This window comes from Patagioenas fasciata, chromosome 2 (genome assembly GCF_037038585.1).
Source record: "Patagioenas fasciata isolate bPatFas1 chromosome 2, bPatFas1.hap1, whole genome shotgun sequence".
Lineage (NCBI taxonomy): Eukaryota > Metazoa > Chordata > Aves > Columbiformes > Columbidae > Patagioenas > Patagioenas fasciata.
In genome coordinates this window covers 45,191,650-45,213,135 of record NC_092521.1, presented here as the reverse complement: position 1 = coordinate 45,213,135, position 21,486 = coordinate 45,191,650, and the positions used below count along the sequence as shown (strand labels likewise).

Genomic DNA, 21,486 nt, shown 5'->3' with positions numbered 1-21,486 from the left:
TGGTGCTGCCCAAGTGTTTTCTCTGCCTGCTATACGGCATGAAATGAGGCTCATTGAAATCAATGGAAATGGAGTGAGGTTTCGATGATGGCTCAGTCCTGCTGCTTATTTGAAAGTAATTTATAAAGACCAAGAACAGAAAATAGGATTTCTCATTTTGGAAAGTTCAAATGGAATCTTAAAAGGGTAATAAAACTTTTATTTTTTTCATTTTCAAATTGGAAAACTGCTGCCACCTGCACTTCCCTTTCAGCAGCAGTTGTTATGTCCATAATTTCTAATATTAAAAAAAACCCAAATGTGTCTGGGGGAAGTGCTCCATCAGCGATGGTCATAGGTCATCCACAGGATTACACAAGTGTGGCCACAGACCAGCATTTTTTCCCCTAATCTCTAACTACCAGAGACACAGAGAACAGCAAGGTGTAAGAAAGGAAGTGGAGAAGAGGTAATATCAGAGAACGTTTCATCCTGATCTTTTATTTTGTCATCTTCTACATTTCCTCCTGCTGTTGCTTCGTCTCCTAACGATGTCCCATTGATTCACCTCTCCTCTGCATTCCTCTCAGCTGGATACATTCCCTCCTGAAGCAGGGCATGATGGTGGCCTGCTACCAGGGGGTCAAAATGTGGGGAGTCAAAGGACTCTTTCTTGTACATGGGTTATAACTGCACCCTAAGCAATTTAGGTTTATTGCTTTCTTCTCCTACCCCTGGGAGTTCCTCCAACAAGCAGAGGCCATAGCTGCACCATGTTGTCCTCTGGCTTCCCCAGAGAGAATCAAAGAATCATTTTGGTTGGAAGAGACCCTCAAGATCATCAACCCCAACCTAACTCTAGCACTAAACCATGAACCTGAAGAGGTTTTACCAAAGTATATTGCTTCTTTCCTGCAGTTATGCAGCTGATAACCGCTCTCCTCAGACCTGCAACTCCTTAGCATGAGTTGGATAAGTTGGGTCCTTCATAGATAGCACTGTGGACTGCCCACCAATTTGGGGACAAATTTGGCAGGCCAAACCCACAATCGCAAGAGAGGAACCATGCAGGTGTCGTGCTGGAAGGGAGGGGGTTAAATGACAGGGTGTCCTTGGAGCGAGATGAAGTGTTCAGCAGCAGTCCTGTCCTACCAGTACTGGCTCTTCCAGGCTTGGCTGGAGGCCATGGTGGAGGGAAAAATGGTGGAGTGGTGGGGATAGTCCTGAGGCTGCTCCTCCAGGCTGCTGGGCTCAGCTTCCTGACAGCTGCCTCCCCGGCCTGGGTGCTGCAATGGGAAGTAGGGCTGCTCGGTCCTGCTCTGTCACATTAGAGCTCATCAGGGCGATGTAAATTCAGCAACTGCTGCAAAAGTTTTACAAATAAATGGAGAATAAAAGGGGAAGGAAAGCAGGAAAAATAAAAAGTTTCACATTTAAAATATATTTTAAAAATCTGAAAATCAGGCTTTCACTCACAGATCTGAATATACATTTTTGCACTTGGTGACATTGGTTACACAGAATCTTAGAGCTTGCAAAATCAGTAAAACTAGGGAAATATCTTCCTCCTCCTCTTTCAGTTTTGCAAATCATGTGTTTTTATGATTATAAATAGCTAAATCAACAAACTTTTACTGACTAGCAATGTTAAGCACACTTCTGTTGTTGACTCTCAGAGCTATTTAAACTCCTGAGTACTAAAAATTAGAATTCCCTTTGGAAAAGCTTGTAGCTTTCATTGAACTCGGTTGGAGTGCCCAGTAAGAAGCAGTTAATAGGTAGGCTGTGATGGCTCCAGCAAAACAAGATAATCAATTCCATCTGCTTTTCTAATTAATCACCCTTAATATTGAAAGTCAGGGACATCATGAACTTGCACATTAAGCATATATTTTGGAGAGAAGGATTGCAGTTTGTTGCCTCAGTTGCCGTCGATCAGTCCGACTCCTCTTTTCACCTCCCAGAGAGAAAGAAGCTGGGGGCAGCCGCCCCCCTGCCCAGCAGCTCATCTGTCCTCCCCAGGCACCCTCTGTGCACTCAGGCTGCTGCAAGGACACTATGCACCCCGAATTTTTGTGTTTTAACCAGTTTTGCCTGTTCTTATCAGAAAAGGAATGGTTAAAAGGGATGAATAGAACGCTCTGTTTGGGACTTCAGTTTTTCAAAATAAAGTATGTAAGTGAGGGAAAGGTTTCATTCAGTTTTGGCATTGCTGTCTTAAGTCGGTTTAAGCCAAGAAAGACTGTTATTCCACGCTGTTTGCCGATAGTAGAAAGCTTACATATCAAATTGATTTTTTTTTTCCTTGAAGGGACAGATCTCTTATTTGGTGTGCAGAAGAGATTGTTCTGTTAACAACTCATCAAGAAAGAAAAAAAAAAAAGGATAAACAGGATTAACTGTTTACTTTAAGTGAGCCGAAGTCTGGTTGTTTTTCCGAAGAAGAACACAATGTACTGTTGTATCTGGTTTCCAGAGCGGTGTTTATCATAATTCCTCGTGCGGTGGTTGGTAGAGTGCTGGGAAGGCTCTCCGCCCACTCGCTGCTCGCTCCCTTCCCCTCTCCCATTGAGGCCTCTGGCCAGGACTGCGAGATGGAGCGAGCTGTCCTGACTGATCTTTACTGCCTGACATGAGCTGACACTGACCCAGAATAAAATAACAGGGGCCGTTTCCTAGAACTCTCGGTGGACTGCTGAGAACTGCTACCACCGCTCTGGTAAACACGCGAGGCGCACACACAAACACGCTCCCTCTCCCGCATTTAGAAACACACCTAGGAAAGGCAGCCGCAGGAGCAGGGACAAACAGCTGAGTGAAAAACAGCAACGGCAGACCCTGCAAAAAGGAGTGGAAAATTGCCTTTCTGCCAGGGCGGGAGCCCCGTGATATCACTTCTTCTGCTTTTCTTCTTTGCTCTTTATCCTGCCTTTTATTTCAGTTAATATTATCTTTTTGTACTAATTCGGTGGGATGATGTGGCATTGAAACAGCAGAATGTCTTATTAAATACAGACACAGCTCTGTAAGAAGTCCTGCAGTGTTATTACATTTCATTTACCCTTCACATGCACTGGGGAAGCACATGTGCAATGATATACTACTAAGAATGTGTTTTAGGATGTTCTGTGCCTGCTGAATGGACAGTTACTTTTTTTAATACTCACTTCACATTGGGTTTTTTTTATTTGTGTTCCTTTTTTTCTTTTTTTTTTTCTTTTTTTTTAATTCAGTCTTCTAGAATCACATTCATTGCCTATGTGGTTCAGAAGTAAATCTGGTGAATCCACAAATAATACGGTCTTGAAAGATAAGCGACCCTGGTACTGCTACTGCAGTATTCTTGCTTCATTCCAGATGCTGTAATTTTGTAAAGACCTTGCCATGGGTTTTGCAGTGGGACTTGAGAGCTATCTAAGCCCGGTAACATGGAAGAAATGGGTAGATACTGCATGGAAGCCTTCTCTCCATATATACATGCAGACATACATACAGATATATATATATAGCCTCCTCCTCTAGCTCAAATGGGATCTAGCACACAGAATACACTTTGTAGACCTGCCCTCCTAGATACCACTGTTATTCAGCTGTTGCTTTCAGTTCACCCTTTGAAGATAGGGCTTTTATTGTGATTTTTAGGTATAAGGAACCGAGGAGTGGAGGAAGTATAATGTGGCAAAGATGATGCAAAATGTTGCCAGAACCAGCAGTTGAATGCTGATTTTCTTGGAAAGGAGGGTGCTGAGCACCTTGCAAGAGAAGATCTTTTGGCAGCACCTCGCCGACTGTTGGAAATCTCAAATGCCAAAACAATAATTACCAAGTCTTAAGATTAAAGAAAATAAACAAAGAACCCCTCCTCAGATTCATAGATAAGTATTTTAAATGACTGGGTGGTAATTACACGTTATATTTGGAACATGAATTTTCTACTGGAGATCATCCATTAGAGAGACTTGCAGTTTTCATCTGAGCCTGTAGGTTTCTTAAATGTAGATTTTTGCTCTTGATTAGTAGATCATGACATACGGGAAAATAATGTTTACTCTGCATTGTATACTGAAAGAACCAAGGGATTGTCGAGGGATTCCATTCTGAAGGAACTGAGGAACCTGAGGAGTGTGTGCATCATTATTTTTTTTTTTACCAACTACAATTAACAGCATAGTGAGTCCGAAACAAGCTGGGATGATCTGATGTGCCTGCTGTTTTGTTACCACCCAAAATTGTTTGTATTTACATAACAAACTGTACGGAATGGATGTTAGCAGAAGGACCGTAAATTACGTGCAGCGTCGTGTTGTGTGGGGGAGATGCCTGGGGGATCGGGAGGGAGGAAAGACTTGCTGGTTTTTCGCAGCTGAACCTTTATACAAACTTTTAGGCAATACTTAGAAAGTTATTTTTCTGTGTCTTCCAAACCAACCATCACTATAAATTTTTACTTACGTGGCACAATGAGCTTGGATTTGAAATATTAATATAGAACAGCTTCAATATTTGTTTATGAATCTGAGATAAGTGAAGCTACCGGCTGATACTGAAAATATTTCTCAAATGCAACTCCGTAACTCCTTGAAATTTTAGCTTAGGCTCCAGATTATGTTTGAGTGGATGTCAGGAATGTCTTTTTATGGTTTTAAATGTCTTGTTTACTTTTGAGTAAAATTCTGTGTACAAATAAAACACACACATCAGCAGTTTACTTTGAAAGTGCACTTAGAAACAGCCTCAAATGGGGAGTTTAAAAAGTTCATTTGGTGCCACATGAAAACTTTGTAGAAGAAATGGTTTATGCTGAAAAAAAAAGTCACGTGTGAAGCCATGGTTGTCATTGCAAGTATGAAAAGCTGTCTGGTTTTGTGCTACACCCGTTCCCAAGAAGCTGTACATAGTTCCCACCAGGCAGGTGGTGTTCCATGTTTCGAGTGGGAACATTTACAGAGCGGTGGAGCTCCATTCTCTGCATGCATGTTCTGCATTAAGAAGGGAGCCCTGCTGATATGTTTGGCTCATGCAGGTCTCTTCCTACGCACAAAAGCCATTTCCCACAGAATTGCTGCTTCCTCAGGTCATAGACAGAAAATAGTAGGTGGAAGGATTAAACTGAATGAAGAAATGGAAAAAGCGATCAACAGGCAGGGATTCATGCAAGACATTGTGAAAGTTGCATTTGATTTTCCAGTTTGTATTGAAGTAAGTGACTATTCAAGGAAGTGAATAAAAATAAGGAACAGTTATTTTATAACCGCTCTTACTATTTTTTTTTTTTTTTTTTTTTTAACACATGCATAAAAATGTAAGGAAAACCGAGGAAAATCCAAAATGATGGGCTTGGTATAGTTACTGTAGTGAGTTATTGCAAAGCGTGTTATATAAATATTCACATGCTAAGAGTTGCCTGCAAAGAAAAGATTCCTTTCCTGACACGAGGGAGGCCTCTGCAAAATATTTTCTGTTTGAGATGCTGAGATAAGATTTGATTGCCCTGGTGATACTCCTGTCACATGTGCAGTTTCCACCAATACTTCTGCAAGGTCAGCCTGTCTCTTGCTGGAGGGAACCAGAGTGTCTGGTGTTTAAGTGTGTGCGCTGCTCCTGCTCTGCCAGGTCCAGCACTCCTGAACAGCCTTCTCCTTTCTCTCCTTCTGGAGCCTTCCACAACTGCCGAACAAGAACTTAAATGATCGCAAGCTCCACTTTTCAGTAGAATCGTAGAATGCCCTGAGTTGGAAGGGACCTATAAGGATCATCGAGTCCAACTCCTGTCCCTGCATATGACAACCCCACAGTTCACACCATGTGTCTGAGGGTGTTGTCCAGTCTCTTCTTGAACACTGTCAGGCTTGGACCCGTGACACCTCCCTGGGGAGCCTGTTCCAGTGTTTCACCACCCTCTGGGTGAAGAACCTTTTCCTTATGTCCAACCTAAACCTCCCCTGGCACATCTTCCTGCCATTCCCTCGGGTTCTGTCACTGGTCTCCAGAGAGAAGAGATCAGCGCCTGCTCCTCCTCTTCCCCGTGTGAGGAAGCTGTAGCCACGATGAGATCTCCCCTCAGTCTCCTCCAGGCTGAACAAACCAAGTGTCTTTAGCTGTTCCTCCTACGGCTTCCTCTCCAAACCCTTCACCAACTTTGTAGCCTCTTCCGGACACTCTCTAGCAGCTTAATATCTTTTCTATCCTGTGGCGCCCAGAACTGCACCCAGTGCTACAGATGATGCTGCACCAGTGCAGAGCAGAGCAGGACAATCACCTCCCTTGCCCGGCTGACAATGCTGTGCTGGATGCACCCAGGACACGGTTTCCCTCTTGGCTGCCAGGGCACACTGTTGGCTCATGTTCAACTTGCCATTGACCAGAACCCCCACAGAGTTGCTTTCCAGCATCTCGTTCCTCAGTCTGTATGTACAGCCAAGGTTGCCGCGTCTCAGGTGCAAAATCTGGCACTTGCTCTTGTTAAACTTCATATGGTTGGTGATTGCCCAGTTTTCCAATTTCTCCAATTTGTGCCTCTCTGCCCTCTAGAGTATCAATGACTCCTTCTAAATTTTTGTAATCAGCAAACTTAGTATTCCAGCAAGTCCCATGTTCAAGTCATTTATGAAGACACTGAAGAGTGCTGGGCCTAAGATGGATCCCTGTGGAACCCCACTAGTGACTGGTCACCAGCCTGACATAACCCCATTTACTAGAACCCTTTGAGCCCAGTCCGTCAGCCAGTTGCTCACCCACTGCATTCTGTGTTTATCCAGCTGTATGCTGGACAACTTGTCCAGGAGGATACTGTGAGGGACAGTATCAAAGGCTTTACTGAAATCCAAAACTATCACATTGACAGGCTTCCCTTGGTCAACTAGGTGAGAAACCTTGTCATAGAACAAAATTAAGTTGATCAAGCAAGACTTTCCCTTTGAAAGCTGTGCTGGCTGGGACCAATGACTGCTTTGTCGTTCAGGTGTTTTTCAATAACTCCCAGAATAATCTTCTCCATGATTTTGCCAGGCATAGAAGTGAGACTGACAGGTCTGTAGTTGCCAGAGTCATCCCTGTTGCCCTTCTTGAAGACATGGACCACATTTGCCAACTTCTGGTCAACTGGGACCTCTCCAGATACCGAGGACCGTTGAAAAATCATGGAGACAGATCTCGCTATGATATCAGCCAGCTCTTTAAGTACCCTTGGATGAATCCCATCAGGCCCCATTGTCTTACAGGGATCTAGCTGGAGTAGCAAATCCCATACAAGTTTCAGATTGATTGGGAGTTTATAATTCTTGCAGCTGTGGTTAATTTTAAACCTCCCATTTTCAAAGCAAGTTGTTGCCATTTGGGTCGTCTCAGTGCTTGAAACCAGATCATCAGCCTGGGTGCTAGAAGCGTAGAATCACAGAATAGTTTGGGTTGGAAGGGACCTTTAAAGTTCATCCAGTCCAGCCCCCCTGCAACGAGCAGGGACATCTTCAACTAGATCAGGTTGTTCAGAGCCCTGTCCAGCCTGGCCTGGAATGTCTCCAGGGATGGGGCATCTACCACCTCTTTGGGCAACTTTTGCCAGTGTTTCACCACCCTCAGTGTAAAAAATTTCTTCCTTGCATCTAGACTGAATCTCCCCTCTTTTAGTTTTAAACCATTACTCCTTGTCCTATCACAACAGGCCCTGCTGAAAAATCTGTCCCCATCTTTCTTATATGCCCCTTTTATGTGCTCAAAGGCCACAATAAGGTCTCCCTGGAGCCTTCTCTAGGCTGAACAATCCCAGCTCTCTCAGCCTGTTCTCATAGGAGGGGTGTTCCAGTCGTCTGCACTTGGAAGGAATTATGACCAGGATTCTTCTTTGAACTTGACATTCCCCTTATAAACTGGAAGCAGGGGTGCTTATGTTTTCCTCTCTACCTATGTACCTCAGCAACCATGCATAGAAGGGGTTAGTCATTGTCACCATTATTTTTCATTTGTATTGGTGAATCCATAGTTGTGCTCTTTAGAGCTTCAGTCACTATTTACTGGCAGCAAATCACATGGATTTTAAGCAGAAAACTCTGAATCTTGCGTCTCCCTAAAGACTGCTACAGTGGGTACGTAGTTTTCAAAAGGGAACATGAAGCAGTTTTTGATCTGGTGAATACAGTGCTTTTAATAGGAAAACCCTTCTAGTGTTATGAGGGAGTGGGGGAGTTGGATCGTTGTTCCCTCTGTGTTTAGAGCTGTGGCTTGAGCTTTGATTTTTCAGAAATAATATGGGTATGGTGAAAGCAAGGAGTGCATAAGGTAGGGATAAATTGAATCCCGGTAGGGTGGTGTCCTGCAGGTTGCAATCTGAATCTGAGCCATATTAGCAGGAGTGAATCAGCTCCACCTTGAGACTTGACCAGACAAGTTGCTGAATTGGCGTTGTGTAGGTAGTGTTGTGCCGCTGGTGATTAAGGGAGAGAGGGGGTTTTTGTTTATGTGTGTTTATGTACGCGTGCTTTATGCCTCTGCGAGGACCGCACCTCAAAGAGATAAGAGGTCCTTCTGACAAACAAAGCAGCAGCAGCTGTCTCTTGGATGGTTAAGATAAAGGATGAGCAAATATCAGATCTAATACAATTCAACTAGTTTTCAGGCATTTCCCCATTCTCCTCTTTCCCTGCCTTCCAAAGAAAGAGTAACTAATGAAGTCCCTGCCGAGCATGGTGAAGGTGGTGGCGTTTGCCTGGTTATCCCGCTCCTCCTGCTGTACTGCAGAGTTTAGCTACGCATGGGGAAAAGCTGCTGTGGGCCACATGGTTGTCCTTCTGCCCAAGGGTAAAACAATTATTTGTTAGTTAAGATCTGCTCGTGACAAATTTCTGCTGCTTGTTTTCACAAGACTCAGTAAAGGCAATCCCTGTGTCATCAGTCAGTTCTGGCCTCCGTGCGCTCTCATCTCTGCAGGCAGATCTTTGTTTTCTTATTCTTTTCCACTAGCTGCTGAGGAGGCTGGAGGTGACCAAAGCTGAAGAAGGTTTTTGTTGCACTCACCTCTCCAAGAAGTCAGCTGCTCAATGCAAAGCAATAGTGTGGAGAGACATGATTTTCCATGCATAAAAAAAGTAACAGTAGAAGAAGGTTTTACCCTTTATCCATGAGGAGTGACTAACTAGGAGAAGAGCATGGCAGAGTAATCCTGTAATCCTCTCCAGATTTCTACTGGGAGACATTTTCTCCTGAAGATCAGCACAGTCATAGAAATAATGCAGAGTAATCAGACCCATCTTCTTCCAGCCCTCATCCTTGCTCCTGGCTATTAGCAAATTAACAAAATCTTCCCAAGCATTTGAATGAGACTTACTGTGTCATTACTTAAAAAAAAAAAAAAAAGTAAGAAAAAAAAGGCTAATCTCTGCTTACTTATCATTCCCTATCTTCGCCCCCTTTGTTATTACCAGTGACTCATACTTCACCTTTCCCTTAGTCTGGCATCTCCCACACTCACTCCTCTGCTGGCTTTCCTGCTACCCCTTGCTTCTGGAGTGAATTTGCATGAGAAATTTAAGTTTCCAAATCATGTTTTAATCTCAAGTCTTACCCAGGGTTGCATCCTATTGTCCAAAAATGTCCAAGGCATTTTTTCCTCCCTACATGAACACTGTTGATAAAAATGGTGATCTTGCCCTTTTTAACAACAGTTCGCTACTATGCATACTGACAAGGCAGTGGTAAAGGTATGTTTTGATTGATTAACTGATTCAATACAAACACCACATTTTATGGAAAAAAAAAAAGTATTTGTGGTAGATGTGCACAAAATGTAAATGCTGAATTCCTGGGGGCAAATACTCATTCTGGATTTGCAGTTTGTCTCATAATTTAGATGTGGGTTTTCATCCTAGTAGTGAGCTTCAAAGGGGGGAAAAATCATGGGACAAACCATTGCTTTAATCACAGTCATACTTGCTGCTAAAGCTTAATTTGCAAGAACATTTTTCTGCAATATGAGAGCAACACTAACATGGGAAAATAATACAAATGCACTTTTCTCGGAATGAAGTGAAATCAAGGAAAAAAACAATGCCAGTGAGGAAGTTAAGGCTATTAATCAACAGCCTCTGAAAGCCACTGAACTACTGTGAGTGATGCTAACAGTGTGTGCAAAATCCATCAAGAACAGAACCACTTTCATAGAATCATAGAATGATTTGGATTGGAAGGGACTTTCAAAGGTCATATAGTCTACCCCCCCCTGCAATGAGCAGGGACGTCTTCAACTAGATCAGGTTGTTCAGAGCCCCATCCAGCCTGGCCTGGAATGTTTCCAGGGATGGGGCATCTCCTGCCTCTCTGGGCAACCTGTGCCAGTGTTTCACCACCCTCACTGTCTTCCTCATGTTAAAAAGTCTGCCCCCAAATGTGAGATTAGTTCTCCAAATGCATTGCTGAGCCTGTTGTGGGGTTCAGCTTATTTAATGGTAGTCATAAAGTAGGAAAATCAGTTGTCAGTCATCATTAAATATGTATAGCATTACCAACTAAACCTGTGTGAGACAGATCAAATGGTGTTGAGAGTATTTCAAGATTTTGTCATCATTCATTCATACTGTTTTATAAGTATGCTGAAGCAGGGAACATGCATCTGTTAAGTTCTTTTCATAGCATCAGTTTGGGATATTCCTTTTCTCAGTCTGCAGTTGGATAACTGGAGGTTATTTATGAAATTCTGTCTTCCAAGTGAGTCAATATACACATTTCATTTTAAAATCTTGAATACCTTTTGGATGCTGTTAGAGCAAGTATAGTGTAGTGGATGTCTGCTCAGATCTATGGTCCTAGCAGAGCAAAAGTACTTGGGGTTTGGTGCAAGAGGTTCTGCAGCTCTGTGTTTCTTCATGATGCCAATACTCATGAATGTGTTACTAATGTTAATAGGAACATTAGTGATAAAAGAGTTACCCAGTTCTTTCTTTACTTCTGTATGTTTTCTTGGTCATATGAGGACCATTCTCCCATCATATGACCTGGGATGTTGTGCTGCATACACCAGACAGCTGGAGTGGAAGCTTCAGCTTCCTCATCCTGTCTTGGAAAATACGTCCTTGTCTAGGAGTGGTACTCCATGCAAACAGGAGTTCACTTCTACAGAGTTTATTTTCAAGGAGCTGATTTGATGATGATTATTTGGCTACAGATTTTTTTTTTCAGTCAGATCAGTTTCCTCTCCTAACCATTAATGCTGCCACCACAAAGGGATGGAAATATGCAGCCAGAGATGTGGGGATTTGAGACTCCCATGTCTGACAGCAGCCATCTCTTTGCTTGTCTTAAAAGGACTGGGAAAATGCACTTTTAGTGACTGATGTGTTTGGCACCAACCAAGCTAATTTTATTTGGGCAATTAACCTGTCCCAGAGGACTTAATATGAGCCTGGTGCCAGCTAGTCTGAGACTTACTTGCATTCAGTTATGGCTCACTAAAGATATGAGAAATTCCAGTGATCAGTTAAGAGACTGCTGAACTGATCAGATATGAAATGCTAACTCGGTTGGCCCTTGCTTGCTCCAAGATACAAAGGCCTAATTTCTCACAATTAACAGTCACTGGATGTTTTGTTAACATAGGCAAAACTGTTTGCTTTGTTTTTCCTGTTCCCTTCAATCTGATTTTCAGAAATTTCCAGAGTGTGTTAGCTCTGTTTTTCCAAGCAAAACAATAGCATGAGGCGTTTTAGTCCAATCAGTTAAAACTCGGGAGAGTTTTTAACCGGCTGCAAAGTCCTGACATGGAAAGCGTTGAGCAGCTGTAGTTCTTCTTCTTCTGGGCTGTCGTGTTCATGGCTCATCAGTCTTTGTTCAGTTGAGTTGGGGATCACTTTGTGGTGCAAATCCAGAAATGATCTCATGGGTTGGTTTACATAGAAAATATAAAGAGTGACAAAGCTGTTAAAGACACAGGTTTATACTGCTAAATGTCACCCACTTTCTAGGATGCGAACGCTACTCATCCCAGAGGTCAGGGTACATATCCTTCCAGCCTACATATCACAGCAGCGTGTGGTTTCCTCCTGTTGATCATTGCTGAGGGTAGAAGCAGTGTGTCACAGCTCTAAAGAACTTCTGAACTTTGGCAGGTGGTGGAGGAATTGTACTTCAGATTTCTTTGCCTGGTGAAGACTTTGTGTGAGACCCTTGTAGCCAGAGATAACGGGGGAAATACGGGAGCCTTTGTTAGTGTTTATCCTACCACTCCCTGGTCCTCAAAACCAGCACCAGAATCTGAAAAATGAGGTCTCTCAGCTGATGCTAGCACAGCTGCTGATGTCTGAAATGCTTTGGAGTTGCAACCTGTGTCAAATCCAGCCCTCTCAAGGGTGTAAGCTGGAGTTAAACAGTTCATAATGAAAAAGGAAACTGTGATTACTGATCTTCCATGTACCTAAGCTTCCCTGTGAAAAAATACTTGGATTTCTTCCAGCAAAATTTGGGAGCTCATTTAATTTAAAATGTGTTTTATAAAGATATAATGACTACTGTTGAATGCTTTCAGGATGCATATAGTATGTTATATGAAGTCCTGCAAAAGCAGTGGGAGTCAGCTTGCTGTGAACAGTGGTGCTGCTCTGGGGAGGTACTTTTGCCAGGTACCTTTGAAATGAGCCGGATTCTGCTACCTAGTGCACCCCTGAGTTTTATTTAGAAATAAAGATGCATGTGCTACCCTCAAAGGTAGCTTTTGTCTCCCTTTGAAAAGTTTCCATGCTTAACTGTCTCTTTCTGGGGCAATTAAACCCATCACAGTGTGACTCATGCTATCGTGGCTGCTCATCTCAGGTGCAGAATCTTGTGAAATGCATTTTTGACTATCTAAATATATGACATCCACTGATTTTGCCGTATCTGCTATGACAGTAATATCTTTTTGAAATACCAGCAAGTTGGTTCAGTGATATTTCCCAGCCCTACAGACCCTACTTGCATAGATTACTTTAATCAAGTTGTTTGTTTAACAGGTTCTTTAATTACCTCCTTAAAATAGTTCCTCTGGGCTTCTTCATACCCAATACTGAATATGCTAATCTGCAGTTTCATGTTGTTGTTTTTGGTTTGTTTTTAATAAAAATTGACATTTCACTCTTTTTTGCATCCTAAGGACTCTTATAAAAATGTTATAGAAAACCTAATGTTTGCTTTGCCAGTTTCAGTGTTGGTGATTATTACTTGTGAAATATGTTGCCTTGTTTACTTCTAGGCAGAATTTTTGCATTGATGTACATGCATATATGCTTGCATCATTGCTCTGTCTGCATTGCAGAATTCACTTCAAGTAAGGCAAAAACTCAATCTTCTTTTTGTAAGTACACAAACCACACAGTGCACGACAGTTAGTTTATCTAATACCCCGTGGAAGCCCTTTACGTTTTTTTTTCAGTCATGCTTCTCTATTTCGTGGTCTTGTTACCTCCTGAAAATATACAGAAAAAAAAGTCTTTGATGGTGTTGGTTTTGTTTATTGATACATTATTTGGTAGGAATTCTCCAGATATGGTAGAGAATAAGCCCTGTCCTGAAGCTTGTAATATGATTTTCCTAAATTGACGAACTCTTTTGTTATGAACAGGAGGCAGGGAGTAACGGAGGAATGTTTTGCAGGTTGTGCCTCCTTGTCCAGGACGCCTATGGGATGTTCAGCGAAGTGCAGTTGCAGTCCCTGAGCTCTGCAGAAGACATTGAGCAGTACTGCAGGAGGTGGGAAGGAAAATCCTGCTGCTTAGCTGGAATGAAAATTTTGCAAAGAACTACAAGAGGAAGGTGAGAACAATTTGCGGCAGAATGTGTTGCGTGCCGTGGCAGGCAGAGGTGATCTGCCTTTTTATTTCTGTTATCAATATTTTTTGAAACAACTTAATCTGGCTTTGTTCGCTTAAATGTCCTCATTGCCTTTTCTGGGGCATCCAATAGAACTTGAGCCAACCATACTCTAAAAAGAGCGTAAATAAGTTAACACAGAAATACACACTTAGCAGAGAAAGGAATAGAGAAGAATTGCCATATGCAATATTTCATAAAATATGAGTGTTTTCTTCCTCTTCAGTAGATTTAAAGACTGAAAAACACTAGTTCACCTCCCTTTCATTAAAGAACTGTTCAGTACATTATGTTTTTCTACAATACTGCCCAGTATGGCTTGAAGTTTCAAGCACAGACTTTCCCTTAGTATAAAAGACCTTAATTCAGTTACATCTGTATGGTCTTAGAAACACAGTTTATGTTTCTTTAAAAAAAACCCCAAACCTTAAAATCCTGCAAATCATAAGGCCATTCTTATTTTGAAATAAGAATGTCCACAGGCTTATAGAAAAATCCCCCTGGATAAGTAACAAATTGACTTATGATACCTCTCAGATTTTGCTTATTCTGTGATTTCTTTTGCGTTCTTTGAATAAAATAAAATATCTTTAATCAAGAAAAGTAATTCAATAGATCAAGTATCTTACAGAGTATCTTTCTAAGGAAAGTGACACGGTGTTCACATGGGGACCTATATAAATATAATTAGATTGGTTCAATTCTCAACATAATTTATTCATACAAGCATCCGATCTAGATAAGCCTTTGCTATTAGAATGGCTATGATATTTCTGCTGACACTTTTTTTTCCCTGTTGAAAAATGCTGTTTCATCAAAACCAGAGTGTTTCATGGAAACATTATCTATTTTGGAGACAGTTTTCTTCGGAAGATTTTTTTCAGGTCCAGAGGGAGTGAATACTCTCTCTCTCATCCTCGTTTCATGAAAATGTTCAGAAAGCCTCATTTTTGTTTCGTATTGGAACAAAAACAAATTTCAAAGCCTTTAAATGTTTAGCAAAATGGAATTGTTGTTTTCCAGCCAGCCCTATTCAGTATGCTTTTCTTTTTATGTACTTGCAGTGTTAATTTTCAGATCCTTTGGATTTCAAGCCTACTTGCATTTTTATGGAGCTTTAATAACAAACACGTCTTCTTATTTAATTATTTTGTTGGCTTTTTTTCTAGTTACATTTTTTCCAAACAAATTAAATAATGGCTTTGGAATTCTGGATACAAATGAAGTTTTACAACTGGCTGCTGGTGTTTCCAGTACTCGGCCTAACTAATAAGAGACAGACTTTTCTAATGTAAATTGTGTTTCAAAGCAGCAGTAACTTACTTCTGGCTATTCTGAGGAAGATTAGAAGATACTCTGCTGAAAATGCTGGTGGCTCAGCTGGAGCTGTGCTGGTGGTAACCCTGCTAGGAAACATTAAAAGAAAGAGGCTGGTGTAGCTTCAGGGACAGTGCAGTGGTTAAAACGTGATTTCATTGTACAAGATGGGTGGGTGGGGGAATTGTTCAGGGGGTTATGTTTTCCTTAATTGTTTTAGCCTAAGTTCTGCTTTATAGCTTGTTATTACTTTTAAGTGTTGGGACACGTTTTGTGTCATTCTAGGTGTGATGGAAACCACAATAAAGCTATAGCTGAAATGAATATAAGGGAGTACTTATGCACACAAAGCATAATTAGACTGTAGAACTCATTGCCACTGGATAAATGGGTTTCCAGAGCCAGTGTTGTATCCAAGCACATGATGGGATATGCCTGTGAGTGCCCAACCTTGGCTCGCAACACATGAGTGAATAAGAACTATGTGGTTTGCCCTGCTAGAAAGAACTGCTGCCTTTTTTTTGGAAGGAGATGGCTTTTAAACTGTTTGTTTCCTGCAGTCTGGCAGTGGCTTTTAAAATGGATAAAAGGGAATAAAATGTAGGAAATATGAGGGAAAAGTCATGACTATTCTTTTTTTCTGTGCCTTTGAAGCACATGATCTGGAGAAAGCCAGGAATGGCTAGTAAGATCCCAACGTGCATGTTGTCCCACAGTCATATGGATGGCAGTCGTTCTTAAAGAGACAGAGTGCTTCCTCAGTCACTCTCTGAGACAGAGGAGATTTTCTTTTAACAGATACAAGAGGTTCTCAAACTTTTTGCATCAATGGACCACTGTTACTGTTGAAAAAAATTTTCCGGGCCATCATCCATTTCCATCATCAAGTATGTGAAGTACTATCATCCATTCCATTAAATGCAAATTTTATGTCACTGTTTTAATCTGAAGTTGCAGTTCAAGGACTAAAAACCTATAATAAAGGTTATTTTACATCCAGGCAAAAACCTGGCTGTAAACCTGACTTGATCTTTGAAATGAACCTGTACTGTAAGATGTGCTAAAAAAATCCTAAACCCATTTCTTATCCCAATAAGAAAACACTTGTTTTCCAAAGAAAAGTGGGATAAGAACTCACACAACCATGTCCTGCCTTGACCAAGATCAACCCTGTGAAAAATTAGAATTATGGTAATCCTAAATCGAGAGAAACACTGTTAATGTTGAATATTGTTTTTGAATACCCATATGCTTTAACAAGTACTAGGCTCTCGTACTAGGTCATTTGAAGGTCTTTCACTGATTTGGGCGGTTTTCAGAGCGAGTCCCATACCCCACATAAAACACAGCCCCTAAAACCATCCCTGCAAGAAATCCTTGCCCTTGCAGTCCCGTAGAGAAGCGATGTTGCCCTTTGCAGTCCGATTTCTGGCAATCCTGTAGGACAGATGGGTAGGACTGAGTCACGGCAAAGTTGCCATGGCTTCTTCAGGGTTTTCTTTCCAGCAGTTCTTCTAGTCATTTCATGGGGCTGTTGAATGAGGTAGGATCCAGTGTTGTTGCAGCTGAATTAACAGCACTTATGTGGTTCAGTGTCTGTTTCTTGACACGTGTTCACCCTCTCATTCATACCTGTCTCCTACCCTTTCTATGGCTGTTCCCTGAACTACACACTTAGTACCAGTAGAAAAAAAGAAAGATACGGTGGTTCAGAGAGAAAAGACTGAAAAACACTCATTGATCTGCCACTGGTGGTGTTGGCTCCTTAGAGTTGTCTGTTCTCTCTCATCCTCCCACTGCCTCATCTGTCAGTCTTATAAATTCAGCCCCTTGAGAGAGAGGAAGTGAGATTTTGATGGTGTACTGCTGGAGGCAGAAATTTTGGTTAAGAATCTGTATGCAGTACAACTGAGATGTAACCTCCCTGTTTCAATAGATCCCAAGGCATGTTTCAGGTATGTCCGGTATAACCAGTAACTAAATGGATGCAATTAGATGCAGGGGCTGAGCACTCACTAAAATGCCTTGGGAGTAAATAAGCTATAAATTGTCGCAGTCTGCTGCTTCCTGACAGAAATTAATTTCAATGAGCTTGGATAAACTTTGTAGTTATGTATCTGTCTTTATCAACAAAAATATTAATTTTATGTTTTTAGACCTGACTGGAGTTCCACACAGAATAATAACTTGAATTTTGACAACTTGTGTCTTTTCACCTGATTTGCCAAACACTGAGTTGTTTTACTGCTGAGTATAGCAGACCTACCTGCTGCTTCTCTTTATGCTTTCTTGTAAGGTAGAAATATGAAGAGTTTCTATTCAGCAGAACAGGAAGATTACACCAATTTAAAAATGGAGGGAGAAGGAAGAAATACTTCAGCATCATAAATAATTAATGCCGGGTGTCAGTACTGATTTTGTCCTTAAATTGAAAAAATGCTTTAAAAGTTTCGAAAGAAGATGCGACTGTTGCGTAGATAGTGTTAAAATCCACACTTACGTTGGGTAGAGTAAAACACTTTGAAGGATGCATCAACTCATAATCTTTGGCACATGACCCAGCCTTTAACTCATGGCAGGTTGTTCCACAATATTTTGCTGTGCTACCTGTTGCATTTCCCTCTAAAGTAAGTAGACTCTGAATATTGTGTTCATCAACCAGTGTAATGTTTCTCTGAGAAATGTCTGCATTTTCAAATAAAGTTGGCTTCTGTTGTTTGTCATTCGAAACTTTAATATGTTAGGCAGTGAAGTGTGAAATCTCCCTGTTTGTCTGTAGTGTTGGTCACTATTGTGCCTGAGGGTTTTCTTTCTTTCTTTTTTTTTTTTTCTTTTTATTTAAGTCACATACTTCTCTGGCCTCTCTCTCTCTTTCTCTCCTTTTTCCTCTACTCTTCACCGTATACTTTATCTTCTTTTTCCTTTACACTCAGAAGAGAAGACCATTGCTAACTGCTATATGAGAAAGTGTTTCAACGGCTGGACGTTGACAGGAAATGTAATAGCAAGAATGCTCCGCAGAGCAAGAAAATCATAACTTCCTTCCTTTGGTTTTCCCTCCTCCAAAGAGACTGCCATCTAAAAGAGCCACCCACGTCTCTGAGGTTTTGAGGTCCTAAAATGCTTCAATAATTGCTGCGGTTAAAAGTTCAGTTTCATTTAAAGCATAATTTCTATAATCACATTGACATGTTGAATATTTGCATTACTTTTTAATTATTTTTGATGACCACTTATGTGTCAGAGACTAACGTATTTTCCACAGTTTTCTTCTCTTCAACAAGCACAGACTGCTGCTTGTATCTTCAGTGCTTCTGTCATGAAGCTGTTTAGTAACCAGCATTGGAGAATAGTGTAGGCATATCCATATTGAATCAAAAGTATTTTATATTATAATTTCAATGTTTTAATGTAGTATATGTAATTTCTAATGTACTATAGAAAACTGAGTTATTAAAGTATGTAAAACTTTATTCAACAAAATTATTTCATCTATCTAAAAAACACTTATAGAAAAAAAGCCAGCAACACTTCCTTTCTGTATGTTTAGTAGGCTCGGATTTTTACTTTATGATTTTGTCACTTTTATTATTAAAGTCTGAGAAAATACAGTGTTGCATAGCTTGTGCACTGTAAGGTCTTCTTAGTAAGTCAATTAAAGGGAGAGCTAGCCTACAGTAGCAGCTTTATATTTGGATTGCTTGTCTTTCAATAGTTGAAGCTTATGCAGTCTCGGTAATTATTACTGAATTTCTTTTTAGTTTTGAGCAAGGAGATTTTTCACAAAGGGCTAGGAATTGCTTTATTTTTGAGGTCTTAATTATTAAGACTGAAACTGCCAAAAGAAAACGGGTTTTTTAGACTAAAACTGGGAGAGTAGGAGAGGAGTAAACAGAACTGTGCCAAGTCTTGAATCTGCAGAGCAGAGCTGTGGAAGATGTTGGAAGAGAATCTTGTCACCTTTCTTCATATCCCCTACTGTAAACCTTACATCTTTCTTTCTTCTTTTCCTAGACAGTGTTTTCCTTCTACTTTCTTTAGTACTGCTAAAATTTTCTCCCTATAGTAATTTTCCCCCAAACCTCTGATATTATTATTGAAATTGAAAAATCCCCCCAAACTATAAACTGTTCTGTTAAAAAGTAGAATCGAGCATGTCACATGCAAAGTTCTTGGACCGGAACTGTAGGTGAAACTTTGTATTTGTGAGAGAAATAAACAAAATCTTCTTAGTAAGGTGCGAAATAAGTTTCACATCAGAGTCTGTGAAATACAGTTTTGAAAAATCAAAATTTGGAGTTGATTTTTGCAGTATAGTTTGTAGTGTGAAATAAATGAAATTTCCATAGGATCAGAGTAGATGTACTGAAACTGTAGATACGTGTTTATCACTTTACTGGGTCTAAATATAATTACAGTGGCTTTTCTCTTTAATTTGCATGCTTTTATCAAAAATGATAGAGTGAACATGTATATGCCTGTGTGCACATCTGGATGTATGCCATTTGACTGTGCAGTGAGGGGCTGAACAAGCCAGAAAGGTTAGAAGCAGAAGGTGACTTCTGTGTCCTGCTGAGCTGTGGAATTGAGAAGGAAGTTGTTTAGGTGAGGAAATGAAAGGCAGCTTCTTCTGTACAGGGCAGCACAGTCACCATCTATGGCAAGAATTGTGGGGAGGGAGAAGTAGATGCTATTTTACTAGTATCACTTGCAATCTTCCAGTTATTTTTCTACAGAACAGTTTAAGACAGTTCGTTAAATAGGTCAAGATTAATTTCTGCACATGCTCCGTGTCTATTTTGGATTTTCTCAGCCATGGATTCAGCCTCTTCAAGAGTATGAAATCTGTAAAATTCTCTGACTGTTGTCTGGGTGCACAGCAGGCAATTCGTGTTTGTGGATACACAGAAAAGACATGCCAAACTTCAGCAACCAAAATTTAAGCTGAAAGAGATGCCTTTTGAGCACATAGGATAATAAAAATAATGAAGGATACTAAAAATAATTATTTTGCGTATTATGTATACATACATGTGTCTCTGTGTGTGTATATAAATGCATGCAAATATATATAAAAGTGTCATAAACAACTGAAGCTTGAAGCTGTGGGTTTGCAGAAGACAGGAGTACCTGTGTGTAGAGAACTGCCTGTCGTAAGTCTGTACTTCTGTGTAAGTCTGTACTATAATGCTCCTTTAGAGTTACTGGTGGCCTTGCTGTGTTGCTGATGAACAGTGGACATCTGCATATTTAGTATGGGACAGAACAATTTTTACCAAGCATAGATTTCAATTTAGCATGGGAAGTAGGGAGTTGAATCTGTAATTTGGAATCTTATAGATTATTTCTGTCCTGCTATGGATTCAGTCTTTTTTTTTTTTTTTTAAAGGGAAGTTATACAGTATCACAAGAGTCCTTGTCTCTGAAATTTAAAAAAAAATTACTCAAAATACTTTACATGTCTTTTTTATCCTTGACCCTGTTTCTTCTCACTTCTTACACTACTTTTTAGAAGTCTGCCCTTTTGTGATCAGAATTATTTTAATTTTTTTTTAAATAGTGACTAGTGATTATACTTACAGAGCAAAATTTTAAACTTTTTATTTTGTCTTCTGTTGCCAGAAAGGCTCTTTGTGCACTTGGGGGCTGAACATGTTCCTTCACCATAGCACGGAGCCAGCTGTTCATCTCTCATCATGACTCTATAGCTGAAGAAGGATACACACGTTGGATAAAATACACCCACTGTTCAAGTCAGATTGAAGTGGGATTTGAGCATTGCTTGGCCAATAAAGAGAACGAATTGTATTCTTTCTGTAAGGATAATGATTTTCTGCAGAGGAGGACACAATGTCTTGCCATTTCTCAGTTCAAGAAGGACAGGGAACTGCTGGAGAGAGTCCAACACAGAGCAACAAAGATGATCAAGGGAGTGGAGCATCTCCCTTATGAGGAAAGGCTGAGGGAGCTGGGTCTCTTTAGCTTGGAGAAGAGGAGACTGAAGGGTGACCTCATTCATGATTATAAATATATAATGGGTGAGTGTCACAAGCATGGAGCCAGGCTCTTCTTGGTGACAACCAATGATAGGACACGGGGCAGTAAGTACAAACTGGAACACAGGAGGTTCCATTTAAATTTGAGAAGAAACTTTTTCACAGTGAGGGTGACAGAACACTGGAACAGGCTGCCCAGGGAGGTTGTGGAGTCTCCTTCTCTGGAGACATTCAAAACCCGCCTGGACGCCTTCCTGTGTAACTTCATCTAGGTGTTCCTGCTCCAACAGGGTGATTGGACTGGATGATCTTTCGAGGTCCCTTCCAATCCCGAACATTCTATGATTCTGTGATTCTCCACTGTCAC

General features: G+C 40.8%; 1 protein-coding gene across 5 annotated transcripts in view; it reads left to right on the top strand.

Moving 5' to 3' along the window:
* SPIDR (scaffold protein involved in DNA repair) overlaps positions 1–21,486 on the top strand; it is a 212,972-nt gene that overhangs the window by 169,690 nt on the left and 21,796 nt on the right. For all 5 annotated transcript variants that reach the window (XM_065831739.2, XM_071804140.1, XM_071804139.1 and 2 more), the window contains one exon: positions 13,591–13,749. In XM_065831739.2, coding sequence (XP_065687811.1) covers positions 13,591–13,749 — 159 coding nt within the window. The remainder of the gene's footprint in view (positions 1–13,590; positions 13,750–21,486) is intronic.